This window comes from Mirounga angustirostris, unplaced genomic scaffold, assembly GCF_029215605.1.
Source record: "Mirounga angustirostris isolate CCGP_5_RB_7025 unplaced genomic scaffold, mMirAng1.0.hap1 SCAF_5, whole genome shotgun sequence".
Taxonomy (NCBI): domain Eukaryota; kingdom Metazoa; phylum Chordata; class Mammalia; order Carnivora; family Phocidae; genus Mirounga; species Mirounga angustirostris.
The window spans coordinates 174,065,585-174,082,121 of NW_026991713.1; the positions used below are offsets into that span (position 1 = coordinate 174,065,585).

A 16,537-nucleotide genomic window follows, 5' to 3' on the forward strand; every position below is an offset into this window, starting at 1 on the left:
GAGTCGGGTTCGTGGGCCCCGGAGAGAGGACCGGGTCTCCAGGAGGCTCCTCCACTTGCCTTAACCCCGGGCTTGACCTTGATCCCCCAAGCAGGCGGCCCAGGGAGGAAGCGCTGCCATGCGGACCCCGGACTTAGGGGATTTCCTCTAACCCACCCGACGTCTTGATCATTGCAAGTCCTGGCTCCGAGCCGCTGCGATTTCTCTGGGGAATGTGGGACATCTTCTGGTTCTCCACGGGACGGAGAGCAGGCAGGACCAGGGAGACGGAGGCAGAGCTGGAAGGGGAAGAATGCGGCGGAATAGGTCGTTCAGCGCAGGGAGAAGAAGGGGGCAGCTTAGAGGGTCCTCAACGGATTGAGTCAAGAGGGTCCCATTGTGACGCTCCCAGAGCCTCGATCTCCAACTGGCCAGGCTTATGAAGGGCAACGATAAAAGCCCAGGTGGGGCGCCTGGGTGGCTCAGTTGGTTAAGCGACTGCCTTCGGCTCAGGTCATGATCCTGGAGTCCCGGGATCGAGTCCCGCATCGGGCTCCCTGCTCAGTGGAGAGCCTGCTTCTGCCTCTCTCTCTGCCCACTTGTGCTTTCTCTCTGTGTGTCAAATAAATAAATAAAATCTTAAAAAAAAAAAAAAAAAAAAAAAGCCCAGGTGGCCGGCCGGATACTGGACAGAGAGGGTCTGGGCGCGGAGAGAGGGGTCTCCAGCTCTGGGCCTTCTGCTGATCTCTTCCTTCCAGAAGCCCTTTAAAGCTGACTCTGCTGAGGAATCTGCCCTTAGGCCAGCCCCCTAGTCCGTTTCACAGGCAGAGACTCAGGTGTTGGATTTCCCGCGCCCACCTTCCCCTCCGACACCGCGTCCCCCATCTCTGACCAGGGCTGGGGCTGCTGCTCCCCGCGCTCGTGTCTCCGGGGTCCAGCCCTCAGTGCCAGGCTTCCCGCCCCGCTAATACCCACAGCTCCGGTTCCCTGTGCCTATCCGTCTGGAGCCACCAGGGGAGCTACTGAGTCCTGCTTTCCTGAGTGCCGGGAACGCGGGACGCCGCTCACTGTAGAGATGAAAAATTGGGGGTGTCAGTGCCTCGATGTTTAGCTCTGCAGGTAAGGGACAGTCCCCGTTTCGGGAGAGGAAAATATCCCAATGGCAACTTCTGAACCACTGGAGAATACCCAGTGTCTGAGATTAAATGAACAAAAAAAAACTGAGCTCAAAAGCCATTCAGGATTGACAATCATACTCTTTGTTTTTATAGTTTTTGCAAATGTGTATTGTTTCATGCGATCATTTTAATGTTAAATTATACTGTGTCATGTCAAGAAAGCCCTCTAGTATTATAGATAACTGAGTGAAGTAACTGAGGGTCATGCTGTGCAGAGGGAGACTAGAACAGATTTTGACAGCTAGTTTTGACAGGTGCAGAGAGGCAGCCTTTTGGATCCAGTGTGGACTATTAATCATCAGGACTTCAGGGTATGGTTTAGAAGAGTCCCAGGCATTCTTTAATGGGTGGAGTGTACAGATTTTTGCTAAGGAAACCTGGTAAGATGGATGGGATATTAGGAACTTTTATCTCCATAAAAAGGTATCAATTGAACATGGGAGCCAGCAGTTAGTTGTTCAAAATACCTCTATTAACAGGCAAGAAGTGCTTACAACATCAGAATATTAATGGAAGTCAAAGCAGAAAAATCTTTAAAGAAACATGCAAAAGATTCTCCTAAGGAAGTTATTCCAAATAATAAAGAATGGGAGGAAAATGAGCAAAGACAATCAAAGGAGGTGAAGTTATTAAAAGAAATAATTCAAGGGCCACGTGGGTGGCTCAGTCGGAAAGCATCTGCCTTTGGCTTAGGTTGTGATCCCAGGGTCCTTGGATGGAGCCCCCACATTGGGTTCCCTGCTCAGCAGGGGACTCTGCCCCTGCTTATGTTCTCTCCCTCTCTCTCACTCTCTCAGTTAAATAAATAAAATATTTTTTTAAAAAAAGAAAGAATTCAAGAAGCAGAGGAAAAAAATACAGAAAACAGAGCACTCCTACAAAACCCAGACAGGTAACTCGGTAAGAAAACCATGCCCAATACTTTGCAGCTCAAGTTTTTTCTGGAGAGATACCACCAGTAACCTGTGGTTGGCACTTGATGAATTTTTTTAAAATCATTTTTTAGAGCAGTTTGGGGTTTACAACAGAATTTAGAAAGAGGTGCAGAGACTTCCCATATACCCCTTGTCTCCATACATTCATAGCCTTCCCCATTATCAAAATCACTCGCTGGAATGATGAAATTTTTTTTGCTGAGAATAAACCTACATTGACACATCATAGTCATCTAAAGTCTGTAGTTTACCTTAGAATTAACCCTTGCTGTATATTTTATGGGTTTGGGCAAATGCATAATGGCATATATCCATTATAATAATATGCAGAGTATTTTCAGTGCCCTTAAAATCATCTGTGCTCTTCCTTTTCATCTCTCCCTGCCTCCACCTCTGGCAACCACTCTTCTTTTCATAATGTTGCCTTTTCCAGAATGTCATATGGTTGGAATTATACAGTATGAAGCCTTCTCACGTTGGCTTCTTTCACTTAGTAATATGCACCATATCTTTCTATGGCTTGAAAGCTCATTTCTTTTTAATGCTGAATAATATTCCATTGTCTGGGATGGACCATTTGAGCTATCCATTCACCTACGTAAGGACATCTTGGTTGCTTCCAAGTTTGGGCAATTATGAATACACCTGCTATAAACATTCATATGCAGGTTTTTGTGTAGATATGTTTTCACCTCCTTTGGGTTAACATCAAGGAGCATGATTTTGTTACCCAACTTTCTTCCTAGCCATCCTGTAGAATCAGTTTGTCCACATCCACAAAATAAGTTGCCGAGTTTTGATTGCGATTGAATCTATAGATCAAGCTGGGAAGAACTGACATCTTGACAATATTGTCTTCCTATCCATGATCATGAAATATCTCTCCATGTATTTAGTTCTTGGATTGTTTCATCAGAGTTTTATAGTTTTCCTCGCATAGATCTTGTACATATTTTGCTAGATGTATACCTAGGTATTTCATAGTTTTTGGTGCTAATGTAAATGATACTGTGTTTTTAATTTCAAGTTCCATCTGTTCATTCTTGGTATATAGGAAAGCAGTTGACCTTTGTATATTAACCTTGTACCTGCAACCTTGCTATTAATCACTTACTAGTCCCAGGAGTGTTCTTAATTTCTACATAGATGATCATGTCATCTGTGAATAATGACAGTTTTACATCTTTCTTTGAAATTTGTATACCTTGCCTTATTGCATTAGCAGGGACTTCCAGTGCCATGTTGAAAAGGAGTGGTGGGAGGGGACATCCTCACCTTGTTCCTAATCTTAGTGGGAAAGGTTCTAGTTTCTTCATTGAATATGATGTTGGCTGGAGGTTTTTTATACATAGTCTTTATCAAGTTGAGAAAGTTCCACCTTGTTCCTAGTTTACCAAGAGTTTTTATCATGAATGGGTGTTGGATTTTGTCCAATGCTCTACAGTGTTTTTTGGATTTGTCCTGCATGTGCACCATGCACAGGTAGGTCTGGGACCTGGGTAGTTGTTTACTCTAGTTCAGTTCTCAAAACCTTTGATTTGCAGTTTAGGGTCAGAGCCATACATTTTCAGCTTGTTGGGGAGCCCAGAGTTTGTACAGAACTGTAGGGGATCCTAAAAATACAACCTTACTAAAAGAAAATTTTATATGAACAAAACACCAAAGCCCCATCATTTTTTTTTAAAGATTTTTATTTATTTATTTGAGACAGAGAGAATGAGAGAGAGAGAGAGAGCACCTGAGAGCGGGGAGGGTCAGAGGGAGAAGCAGGCTCCCTGCTGAGCAGGGAGCCCGATGCGGGACTCGATCCAGGGACTCTAGGATCATGACCTGAGCCGAAGGCGGTCGCTTAACCAACTGAGCCACCCAGGCACCCAAAAGCCCCATCATTTAACAAGGATATTTTAATGTTCCCTTCAGATATTATCTACTTGTAAGAATTTTGTCTTAAATAATTATTTAAAAAATCATAAATACCATTTCGGGGCACCTGCCTGGGTCAATTGGTGGAGCATGGGACTCTAGATCCCAGGGTTGTGACTTCAAGCCCCATGTCGGGTGTGGAGCCTACTTTTTAAATAAATAAATAAATATCATAAATACCATTTCAGAATCTATTTTACTTAAGTATTTCATTTTTGCCTAATCTTTTCAATCATAACTTTAAATATTGCGTTGTGTTCGTATCGAAGATACTATGCCAGTATCTTAATTATCTCAATTATTACATAATTATTGCTTCCCCAGTACAGAATTAAAGTTAACAGTACCCAGAGCGCCTGGGTGGCTCAGTCAGTTAAGCGTCTGCCTTCGGCTCAGGTCATGACCCCAGAGTTCTGGGATCCAGCCCCACGTCCAGCTTCCTGCTCAGTGGGGAGACTGCTTCCCTCTCCCTCTCCCTCTGCCTGCCACTTCCCCTGCTTGTGCTGTCTCTTCCTCTCTCTCTGTCAAATAAATTAATAAAATATTTAAAAAAATAAGACTCTCTCTCCTTTTCCCTCTACCCCTCCCCCCTGTAAGCTCTCTCTAGAAATAAATAAATAATCTTTAAAAAAATTCATATGTTGAAACCCTAATCCTTAATGCGATGGTACTGGGAGGAGTTGTCTTTGGGAGATAAATAAGTCATGAGGATGGAGCCTTCATGATGGAATCAGCACCTTTGTAAGAGACACAGGAAAGAGGCTCTCTGCCATGTAAAGATACAATGAGAAGGCAGCCAGGAAAGAGGCTCTCTGCCATGTGAAGATAACAATGAGAAGGCAGCCATCTGCAAGCCAGGAAGAGAGCCCTCACCAAGAATCGAATCTGCAGGCACCTTGATCTTGAGATATTTTGTACTATTTTTTTTGCTTTTCAGTTGTGTTTTCAACATCATTCCTTGTCTACAGCCCTGTCTCTTGAATTCTCTTCATAATGTGCTATATGTTTGTTGATTCCCATTTTTAATTTTTTCAACCACCTTTTACAATTTATTTTTATGTTGCCTCATTTCTCATTTTGTCTTCATGATTTATGGTATAAATTTCATTTCTAATCTTTGTGCCTTTTAAAAGAGGGGCGCCTGGGTGGCTCAGTCAGTTGTCTGACTCTTGATCTCAGGGTCATGAGTTCAAGCCTGGTGTTAGGTTCCATGCTGAGCCTGGAGCCTACTTAAAGAAAATAAAAATAAAAATAACAGAAATTTATTTCTCCTAATTCTGGAAACCTGAAGTTCAAGATCAAGGCTTCTTGATATTTGATAATCTCATTTCTTGTTTTCTGTGTTCTTTTAACTTGCTCTCTCCCTTGTCACCATCCTTCTGTCCTATTTCCCTTTCATTGCATATAAATCAGATCCTCCAGGATTTCTCTGTTCACTCTTCAACTCCTCTCACCTCATACTGGTGGCCACCTCTGTGTACCAGGTGAATCCTCACTTCACTCCCCCTTTATGCCTCCTTGCCATTAGAACTCTGCTCCTCCCCCACTCCATGATTTTTTTTTTTTTTTTACACCTTCTGATTGTACTAGAAATGCATTTGGGGCCTTATTCCCACCTGGTGTGCTAAGATGCCATGCCGTGGTGCTCCTTGCATTTCTGACGTACTGAGCATAGGGACTTCTTCAATTGCTTTCTATCTCTGTGATTCTTTCATTTATTGTTCTGCTCATTTACCTCTCTTTTCTCACACAATAATTTAACAAACACCTATTGAACATCTTGAATGCGACAGCCAGACTTTGAGTTCAGAAACAGCTTTATTTTTAGGAGCTCAATTTATTTATTTATTTATTTATTTATTTATTTATTTATTTAAAAGATCTGCATTTATTTATTTATTTTTAAATTTTATTTGAGAGAGAATGAGAGAGAGAGAGAGAGCATGAGAGAGGGGAGGGTCAGAGGGAGAAGCAGACTCCCCGCTGAGCAGGGAGCTGGATGCGGGACTCGATCCCGGGACTCCAGGATCATGACCTGAGCCGAAGGCAGTCGCTTAGCCAACTGAGCCACCCAGGCACCCAAGGAGCTCAATTTATAGTGGAAGAAGCAGAAAAGTAAGCTGACCACTGATGGTTAGTGTCCATCAGTGTACTTGACGATATGAAAAGGACCACAAGGAATCTTGTTTGATAAGTGAAGTTAATGATCCCTACCCCCCAGCACCACGGAGGATGAGACAATGATCACAATAGCCTTTGTCAAGGAGCTCCCTGTTATGGGGTGGTTCTCCCTGGTGAGAGGCACCCTTATTATTTCCGAAGAAAGGTCATTCAAGGACACCAAAGCTGAAATGGCCACAGCGTTTTGTCTAACAGAAAGTTGCCCCATCCCCTCTGGAAACCAGATCCCAATGTCACTCCCAGAAATGCAAATCCCTTTAGAACAAATCTTAATGGGGGGCGCCTGGGTGGGTCTGTTGGTTAAGTGTCTGACTCTTGATTTCAGCTCAGGTCATGATCTCAGCATTGTGTGATCCAGCCCCACGTCAGGCTCCACGCTGGGCATGGAGCCTGCTCAAGATTCTCTCTTTCCCTTTCCCTCTGCCCTTCCCTCTCTCTCTCCCTCTCTAAAAAACCCAAAAAAACCAGAAAGAAAAAAAAAAAGAACCATGTTAATGGGTATGATGCCTCCTACTCCCACACCCCCATGCATTGCTGGTGACAACTTGTTGAACTTATCAGGACTGGAGAAGAAATTTTCCAGAAACACATGAACATGCCATCTAAAGCCACCTCAGAGAGCATGGGTTTTTTTGTTTGTTTTGGTTCTAAGAGAAAGAAAGAAAAAGTATTTCAAATGAATTAAACTGCTATGAGGAGACAAATATCAAGAAAATGGATCTCTGCCCCAGCGAGGAGTCCAGTTTCTTGATGGACCTATGAAGGGAGTAAATTACAACCCTCTTGCTGAGGGCATGGATCCTGGCACTGAGCCTCTAGCCCAGAGGGTTTACGTGGTGCTCCAGGGACAGCAAGATCCTGGGGATTCACCCCTTCTTTGTCCCTGTTTTCTTCTGAAGATGAATGGCTAAGGCTTAGAAATCATGGGTCTTGGGGAACACTGTGCATGGTGACTCCAGAGTTTGTTTGCATTCCTGGTTTTTCATATAACCACAAACCCTTATTTATTTATTTCCACAAATCCTTCTGTTTTTTACACTTAGACTCTTTCTTGAATAGGGAAGAAAACTGGAATCCTAAAGTTCCCTGAGGCAGGCCACTCCCCTGCCGCTGTCTGCTGGTGCCTGCTGTATTGCATCCCACTTTAGAGAAGGAAGTGCAGTTCAGGGAATCGAAGCGTCCTGCCCAAGTCAGAATTCCTGAACCAGGAATGGTTATCGTGGCCTTTTCAAGGCGACAAAGTAAGAAAGCCAGGATGCTCTTTTCTCCTTGCTTCCCATTTTTTGGTCCCTGCCAGCCTCCTCTCTCCTAGGTTGGGAAGCCCAAGCTGAGCCCTACCATCACCATCCCGTCCGCCATCTCCCTATCCCTCCGCCCCCAGCCCCTCTCCCTACTGCGGAATCCCGGGGCTTTGCCCTCCAGAGACTTTGCCCTTCACCCCATGGTGCACTTGCAGCTCCAGACACGTACAAACCGCGACCTGCTTCCCATGAACCTCTGCTCCCCTCGCCAGCAGGGGCGCGCGCTCCCTACCCAGGAGTCCTTGCGCGGCCTGGCAGAGCGGACACCCAGGACTCCAAGATGGCGTCAGTCGGTGAGTACCTGTAACCGGTTAAGGTTGCAAGGTTGAGGGCAGGACCCGTGGTCCGGGGTTCGGGGCTCAGAGCTGCACTGGGACGGGAGGGGGCTGCGGAGCCGCCTGCCCTTCGCTCAGGGCCTTCCCTATGGCCTCACCGGAGGGGCACCGAGCCCTTTGCCCAGGGCCCTGCACCGTTCTACCCTGCGCTCGCTCAGCGCGCAGCCCGCCTGCCCCAGGGCCCGCGTCTCTCGGCTGCAGTTGCGGGGGTGACGGCAGCCGGGGGACGCGTCTGCGAGCTTGGGAATGCACCACCTCCGGCCATCCTTCCTCCTCGTTGAAGAATATTGACCCCGTTGCAGCCCAAGCGCTTTGCATTTGAACCCTAGGCGCAGTTTCTGCCCTTTCCAAAGCTGAAGCTCAAATTAAGCTCCAGGAGGAGCGAACGCCTGGGACAGTGCCTGATACCATGTCAGGTTGGACGCATATATGTGGAATACGCGTTGAATAGGCTGAGAGAGGTGACGTGATTTATTCAAGGTCACAACTAGTGAGAGGGCTGAGCAGGATGCAAACCTAGGGGTCTGAGGCCTCGTGGTAAACTGAGCTTTAATCTCAAGGATGGCCTTATGATCTGCAGGCTTTTCAGTGACATGCGTGTATAAATCTACACGTCTCAGACTGTGCACACTGATTTTTTTTTTAAAGGTTTTATTTATTTATTTATTTTTAAGATTTTATTTATTTATTTGAAAGAGAGAGACACAGCGAGAGGGAACACAAGCAGGGGGAATGGGAGATGGAGAAGCAGGCTTCCCGCGGAGCAGGGAGCCGGATGTGGGGCTCGATCCCAGGACCCTGAGATCGTGACTTGAGCCGAAGGCAGACACTTAACGACAGAGCCACCCAGGCTCCCTTGTGCACACTGATTTTATTTATTTATTTATTTTTAGTACGGAAACCATGTTTTAGCTCTAGAGCCTCTCACATTAGCCTTGTCATTAAGTCCCTGTCTGGAACGTTGATCCCATTTTAAAGATGAAAATAAGGGTCAGAGATGTGGTGTGGCCTGCCTGAGGCAGAATTTTGATTAACCTGTTTTACCCAGTTTCTTTCTTTTTTTTTTTAATATTTATTCGACAGAGAGAGTGAGAGAGTACAAGCAGGGAGGAGGAGTAGAGGGAGAGAGAGAAGCAGACTTCCAGCTGAGTAGGGAACCTGACGGGGGGCTCGATCCCAGGACCCTGAGATCATGACCTGAGCCGAAGGCAGACACTTAACCATCTGAGCCACCCAGGCGCCCCTGTTTTACCCAGTTTCTATATTCTTTTTTTTCTTTAAAGATTTTATTTATTTGACAGAGAGGGACATAGCGAAAGAGGGAGCACAAGTAGGGGGAGTGGGAGAGGGAGAAGCAGGCTTTCCGCAGAGCAGGGAGCCGGATGTGGGGCTTGATCCCAGGACCCCTGGATCATGACCCCAGCTGAAGGCAGACGCTTAACGACTGAGCCCCCCAGACGCTCCCCCCCCCCCCCGCCCCGCAGTTTCTATATTCTTAATATCAGCCTGGAGAAATGAAGAGGGGATCAGAAAAGATGAGAATGATGCTGTTTTTCCCATCTGTAAAAAACAGGTATGAGAATATTTATCAGCGGTGGTTGTATTGTTTAAACAAGAGGACATGTGAAAAGGAAGCATTGAGACTTGGCATCTTATTTAAGTAGAGCGAAGTGATGAGCATTGTGGACTAAGGATTAAACAATTTAGTACGTGTAAGGTACTTGAAACACTGCCTGACCTGCTGTTGAGTACTGGTCATCTCAGCTTCCACTCTGTGACCTTTGAGCAGGGTCACATCTGGCCCATTCAGCATCACCCTAGGTGAAGGAGTTGAAGTCCAAGTCTTTTAAGTACTGACTATCTTTTAGCTGGTGTCTGTCGTCAGAACATAAAGCCACTAGTTCATTAGCAAATAAAGTGATGGAAATATGAATTAACAGCAATAGATGAGATCGGGTCAGCAAACTGTGGCCAATGGGCTAGATTTCCTGTGATCTGTTTTTGTAGGGCCTGTGAGCTAAGAATGGTTTTTAAAAATTAAAAAAAAAAAAAGTGTTCTGAAATCTGCTACTCTGTGGCCAGCCCTAGGCTGGATTTAGCACCCAGAAGACATTTAGCATTTTATGCCACTCCGTATAGGTGGACAGTATGCTTTGAAGTCATAAAATCAGGCCAGGGAGCCACCTACCCTCCCAAGAACATGTGGTCCTTTCTCAGCCTTCACTGAAAGTCTGTTATGACCACGAACTGTATGTGGGGTTGCTCCCACCTTCACATAGCTCATAGGCAGAAAGACAGATAATTTCCATTTACATAGTACCTACAGCCAATTACCAAGGTGGCTGCTGTTCTTTTTTTTTTTTTTTAAGATTTTTATTTATTTATTTGACAGCGAGCAGGAGAGCACAGGCAGGGGGAGCAGCAGAGGGAGAAGCAGGGAGCCCGACGAGGAGCTCGATCCCAGGACCCTGGGATCATGGCCTGAACCGAAGGCAGTCACTTAACCGACTGAGCCACCCAGGCGCCCTGGTGGCCACTGTTCTTAACCTTCTTTTACGAAGGAGGAAACTGAGGCACAGAAGGCAGGAACTTGTCCAAGGGTGCACGGCCACAAAGTGGCACTAAGCCCAGAATACGGGAGTCCCAAGTCTGCTGTGTTCTCTCTCATTGCCCTCTACCAGTGTAAGCCAGTGAATGCAGCGGGGTGTGCAGCACTGCAGGAAGTGCTGGGGGAGGGCTCCAGTGTGGCTGCCTAAGGACCAAAGTCTTCGTCTTCCATTGAGAGAGACACACAGTCTTGGAGAAAGTGTAGATGCATCTCTGATGAATCTGTTGATCTCTTGGAGTTTTATGGTGGTGCTGTTTTTGGCTCTCCTTAGGCCTAATGTGAAATTTTTCCCCCTGTCTTTATAAATTTCTTAGTTTTTGTTAAGGAAACCCTCTTTATAGGTCTGAATATATAGAAAAATGAATTTTAAATTGTTGGCTGTTTTCTCCCGTGATGTGCCAAGGCACCATGCCAGCCTCTGAATGTGGTCGTGAGAATGCAGAGTGTGTTTTCATAGTTTGTGGGATCAGAAGTGACCTGATTTTTTTTTTTTTTGAGTTACCAGCCTTATACCAGTCTCAAATACTTCGACTTAAAATACTGTTTCTTTTGTACACCTCCCCCAACATAGTACTATGATTAAGAGCATTTTTAAACCTTTTATTATGGAAGATTTCAAAGATGAAGGAAACAATAATGTAATGAACACTTCAGACTCATTACCCAGTGCCAACAGTTCGCAACATTCGGCCCTTCTAGTTCCATTTATAAATTAGTCATGCACTCCCCACTGTGTGGCCATATTTAAAGCCAGTTGGTTTTAGCATGACATGTTTGCGCTCCTCACTGCATGCAAGAAGGCTTCGAGTCTGTAGCAAAGGTGTTGACTATGTTCTTATTCAAGAATAGTTATTCTTGGACTGCGGCCTTCTGAACCAAGTGAAGACAAAACTGGCATGTAAAAATGTGTACTTGTTAAACTTTTCTCGGAATAGCATGGACAGGGTGGCAGAAAGATACAGGTCATTCTCGAATGACATTATTGTGTGGTATTACTATCATTGACACTAAACTCTCCAACAGAGATTTGGAACGTATCCCGAAATTCATTTGAGACTATCTCATATTCAAAAATATTACCGAACTACTCACATCAGTTTTCTGTTTGGAAAAGAACTAAAGGGTGCGAGTAATCCCTGAAGTCCTGTTACTTAAGACGTCCTTAAGTTTGGTTTGTATGCCATTTCTTTCTCTACTTTTGTCTTTTTTCTTTGTTTCACATAGACCTTAATGACATTTCAACAAGAATAATGTTAACACTTCACAGTTCTGAGTACTGTTCCAAATGCTTTTACATAGATTCTCATTCAGTGCTTGGAATAAGCCATTTTACAGACAAGGAAACTGGAGCTCAGAGCTCATATAGAAAGGTAGTGCTAGTGCTTGAGATAAGATGGACAGGGAAGGAGGCCTTTTAGGGAATAACATTTATGTTGAGCTGGCCGAGTGATGATGATCCAGGAGCGCGGCACATACAAAGGCCCTCAGGTGAAGAAGCAGAAAGGGGTCTGGCGGAAGTATGGTGAGCCTGCTAAGATGAGTGGGTGAGATGGTTGTCTGGCGATAGAAGGTTGGCTCCTGAGAGCAGGGCTCTCGTCTGCAGTCAGTGCTGTGTCCATAGTGTGTAGGACGCTGCCAGGCATACAGTAGGTGCTCCGTGTTTGTTGGATTGAGTCTAGATGGAAGGTTCGGGCCAGTTTGTTTGGGACAGGCAGCCTAAATCATAACCCTCAAGCTATGTATGCAAGTCTTAGGCTTATGCCTCCACCTGTCACTTGTGGCCTCTCTTTTTTTTTAAGATTTATTTGACAGAGAGAGACACAGCGAGAGAGGGAACACAAGCAGGGGGAGTGGGAGAGGGAGAAGCAGGCCTCCCACTGAGTGGAGCCTGATGCGGGGCTCGATCCCAGGACCCTGGGATCATGACCTGCGCCTTAGGCAGACGCCTAACGACTGAGCCAGCCAGGTGCCCCTCACTTGTAGCCTCTTGACAAACACTGAAACACTGGATCTGGTTCATTCGGACCCAGTGTCTCGTTCTCCAGATGACCGTAGCAGATGAGAAGCTGCCATTAAACCTTGTATTTCTGTACGGCCCAACAACCCTTGCCCTTGTTAAGTGTTGGGAAATGTCAGGAGATCTCTGGGATTCCCCTCAGTGGACTCTTGAGGCTGGTCCTTACAAAGCCTTAGTCTTTTCCTTGGATCCCCAAAATGGAGAAGAAACCTTTCTTTGAGTGATTTGGTCTGGCTCCTTCTGTGGTTGATAATCTTTAAGAAAGGACAGTAGCCTTTAACTCCTTGCCTTGAAGAGGATACCTGCCCAGCAGCTTTTTAAAGGTGATCTCTGTGGGGAGGATGAGAAAGGAGACCATTCTCTCCTTATGAGCATCTGAACATTCACAGTTCTACCCTGCTCTGGCCAGGAGCCTTTCCTGTTCTGTCCCCAGACTCTCATTGGAATATTATCTGGGGCCCATTGGATCATTTGGAGTGGTTTTTATTAAGTCATTTAACATTTGTGGCCCCAGGTAGGATGCTTGAGGCAAATATCAGATTGTCTTGAGGAGCATGGGAGCCAGACCTAAGGTTGAGCCCTGCCCTACTGCCTGCATGCTGTGTGACCTTGGCCAAGTTGCCCAACTTCTCTGAGTCAGTCTCCTCCACTCCTCATAAAATAAAGGCTTCAGCTACTTGGTGTGAAGATTAAATGAGCTAGTACATGTAAATATTAGTTTTGCAATCATTTTTCTATTCTGTCCTCCACCTGATTATTTAATTCCTCACGGTGCTTACGTTCTCTTTACAGTTATTCCCAGTAAGCTGTTATTCAAATCTTGATCATTAGTGGAACTGTTGCTTTAGGGGCGCCTGGGTGGCTCAGTCATTAGGCGTCTGCCTTCAGCTCAGGTCATGATCCCAGGGTCCTGGGATCGAGCCCCACATCGGGCTCCCTGCTCCGCAAGAAGCCTGCTTCTCCCTCTCCCACTCCCCCTGCTTGTGTTCCTTCTCTCGCTATCTCTCTCTGTCAAATAAATAAATCTTTAAAAAAAAAAAACTGTTGGGCGCCTGGGTGGCTCAGTTGGTTAAGCGACTGCCTTCGGCTCAGGTCATGATCCTGGGGTCCCTGGATCGAGTCCCGCATCGGGCTCCCTGCTCGGCAGGGAGTCTGCTTCTCCCTCTGACCCTCCCCCCTCTCATGTGCTTGCTCTCTCTCATTCTCTCTCTCAAATAAATAAATAAAATCTTTAAAAAAAAAAAAAAAAAAACTGTTGCTTTATATACACTGTGGCTTAAAATAGTGAATTTGGTGTGATATATTTATTCATAATATTCTTCGTGTGCAGCCTCTGTGTAGTGACTTTATTGAATGGTTGAAGTAAGTGACATAAAAGGATGCTATTTGTCTTACTGGAGGGTTTTCAGTGCGTGTTTTTTGCTCTTCCTTTTCAGTACCAGTGAAGGAGAAGAAGCTCATGGATGTGAAACTGGGAGAGCTGCCCAGCTGGATACTGATGCGGGATTTCACCCCTAAGGGCATTGCTGGAGCATTTCAAAGAGGTCAGAGCCTACAGCCATGTGTAAAAAAAAAAAAAAAGCAGATGCCTAGGTCTTCTGGTCTCTCTTTGCTCTGAATTAATTTGAGCAGTCAAGGCCTTGTCTCAGACCAATAAGTTATGTAGAGAAGGACAGGGACAGATTCTTAGCCCCTGAAGCTCTGTGTTTGATTGGTGATTGGTCCTATCAGAGGCTGGCTCTAAGATACTTCAGCCAAGAAAATGTTTTCTGCTGCTTGGAATTGGTACCACTGCCTTCGTCTTAAATGTCTACAAGCATTTTTACATCATAAGACTTTTTAAAGAGGAAAGAGTTTGAAGCATAGTGGACATCAGTCCATAAGGTAGCGCTCGTCCCCCTGCCAGGCAAAACTTCCAGGGTGGATGTTTGAAATGATCTACCCTTCAAGTCTGTGCACAGTCACATCAGTCCCGTGGGGCCCCTGTCCTCATTCCAGGAACCAGAGACCCATATCAACCCACGGATGCCTGTGTAGTCTCTGGCTTCGAGCCCCGCCCTCCCCCATTTTTCTTTCCAGTCCTGGCCGCCCTGTAACTCTTGTGTGGCATGTTTTCCTTCTGCCCTGAGGGGCCCTTCCTTAGCTCAGATCAGAATTCTCTGCCTTTTCCCCATACTTAGTGACAACAGTCCCTGACTTCCTATCTTCTCTCACTATTATAAACCAGGGCCTTCTAGAATCATTTCGTTGATTTTTTTGTCAACCAAGCTACAAGCCCCAAAGAGGGCAGAAACCGTTTCCTCACTGGCGGGGGTACCCAGCAAAGAGATGATCGCACAAAGCCTTCTTTCCCAACAGGCAGACCTAGCCGGCCTCAGCTAAGTGGCCTTTACTTGGGGTTGGATTTTTGGTCAAATTAGGGTAAGGGGATCCGTAGGGCTGGAGGTGAGGGTGAGGTAGGATCAAAGGCTAACAGGCTGAGTGCATTGGTGCTTTTCCCTTCATCAGCCAGTGAATTTAGGGTGAGTGGCTTTCAAGAGTCAGAACGGAAGTGGGTCCCTGAATTTAAGCCAGACTCGACTTTGCAGTGTGTGAAGCATTCACCGCAAAAGCAAACAGTGGCCTCCTCTCTCGTTTGCAGGTTACTACCGGTATTACAACAAGTATGTCAATGTGAAGAAAGGGGGCGTTGCTGGGATTTCTATGGTGCTGGCAGCTTATGTGCTTTTCAACTACTGTCGTTGTTACAAGGAACTCAGTGAGTGTCTCTCTGGTCGCCTTGCCCTCTGGGGTTGCTCATTGCTGGGTGGGACTGGTTCACTGTCAGGTTTACAAGTCCCTCATTCTATGGCAGCTGAAAAATTGGGAGGGACTTATGAGAATGTAGTACAGAGGATGCTATTTGAAGTGAGAAAATTGTGGCAAAGAGAAAATAAAGACAGGAAAACTGACATGAATCCCTGATAAAAGTAGTACTTAGGAAGCATTCTGTAAGATGCTGCAGGCTCCGCTGAGGGTTGGTGGAAAATTTTGGCTTCATCTTCCTAGCAGCCAGTGCGAAGAGAGAAAGAGGAGTGGTACCATCCAGTGTCTGTGCGGTGTTCTGGAAAGGCGTAGCTTGTCCTGGGTCTGAAGGCCGAGAGGAGCTTGTGGGGTGGGAGAGGGTAGCAGGGTGCCCGCGGTAGCCCCCGCCAGTCTGAAAGCCGGGGTGATGCTGGCTCTGAAGGCCAGGCTCTCGGGGACTGTGTCCGAGTGTGCATGTGTCCTGGGAAGGATGAGGCTGGCCAGGCTGCAGATTAGCTCGACGTGCCTTTGTACCCCCACGTCTGCTCATTCTGCTGAGACCCTGGCAGGCAGGTTCTGGGTTGTATCCTGAAAGGAATTCTTAGCATGGCTTTACCCCCCCGCCGTTGTCTTGTGCTTTCACTACACCTTTAAAGAAACTTACCATCTTGCCTTTCTAACTTCAGAACATGAGCGGCTACGCAAGTACCACTGAAGAGGGCCCAGTGTGGGGGCACATTCGGCATTCCTGACCATGACCTTTGCCTGGCACCCTTGAATCCTTTCATATTCTAATTCAGAATTAACATCCAATAAAAGATGACTGGTACTCGGACTGCTTTCCTGGTGTAGCCATCTCCCTGCCCTCTCGGAGCTCTTGCTGTACCAGTGGGGATGAGACTGCTCTGCAGTTCCCAAAGGGCGATTCTTGTCCGTGGCCCAGGGCTTTGAACCAGTGGGCTGCCCACCGTGGCTTTGGGACCTCATCCCAGCTCACTGGAGGTGGGGTGTCATCTGGTTGAGCCTGTCAAGTGCCCAGAGGGGTTTCCCTGCTCTTTGCACCTGAAGTATTCTAAGCACTTCTGGCTTTTTGTCAGCTGATGCTTTTACATCAGAACTTGGGCCAAGTGCCGAGAATGCCTTCTCCTCCCCCATCTTGCTGCATTATGCAGGCTACACTAGTGTGGGCCCTCCTGGTAAGGAAGCTTCTTCGCCTGTGGGAGGATTCAGGGGAGCAAGGGAAAACACAGGCCCTGACGAGAGCTCACAACTGCCCCCGTATCCAGCCCCCTCCTT

General features: G+C 46.3%; 1 protein-coding gene across 1 annotated transcript; it reads left to right on the forward strand.

Annotated features, from left to right (window-relative positions):
* The first annotated feature begins 7,650 nt into the window (after window positions 1–7,650).
* Window positions 7,651–16,076, forward strand: ATP5MF (ATP synthase membrane subunit f). The gene is made up of 4 exons (XM_045875788.3): window positions 7,651–7,790; window positions 13,894–14,001; window positions 15,099–15,215; window positions 15,928–16,076. Exons 1-4 carry the CDS (start codon window positions 7,778–7,780, stop codon window positions 15,954–15,956), a joined length of 267 nt encoding a protein of 88 aa, XP_045731744.1. The 5' UTR covers window positions 7,651–7,777; the 3' UTR covers window positions 15,957–16,076.
* The last annotated feature ends 461 nt before the right edge of the window (window positions 16,077–16,537 follow it).

Bases quoted from the DNA above. Each gene is read 5' to 3' on its own strand.
- ATP5MF (XM_045875788.3), top strand. The intron at 14,002-15,098 runs GTCAGAGCCTAC...TCTCGTTTGCAG, and splicing joins TGCTGGAGCATTTCAAAGAG to GTTACTACCGGTATTACAAC. The intron at 15,216-15,927 runs GTGAGTGTCTCT...TTCTAACTTCAG, and splicing joins TCGTTGTTACAAGGAACTCA to AACATGAGCGGCTACGCAAG.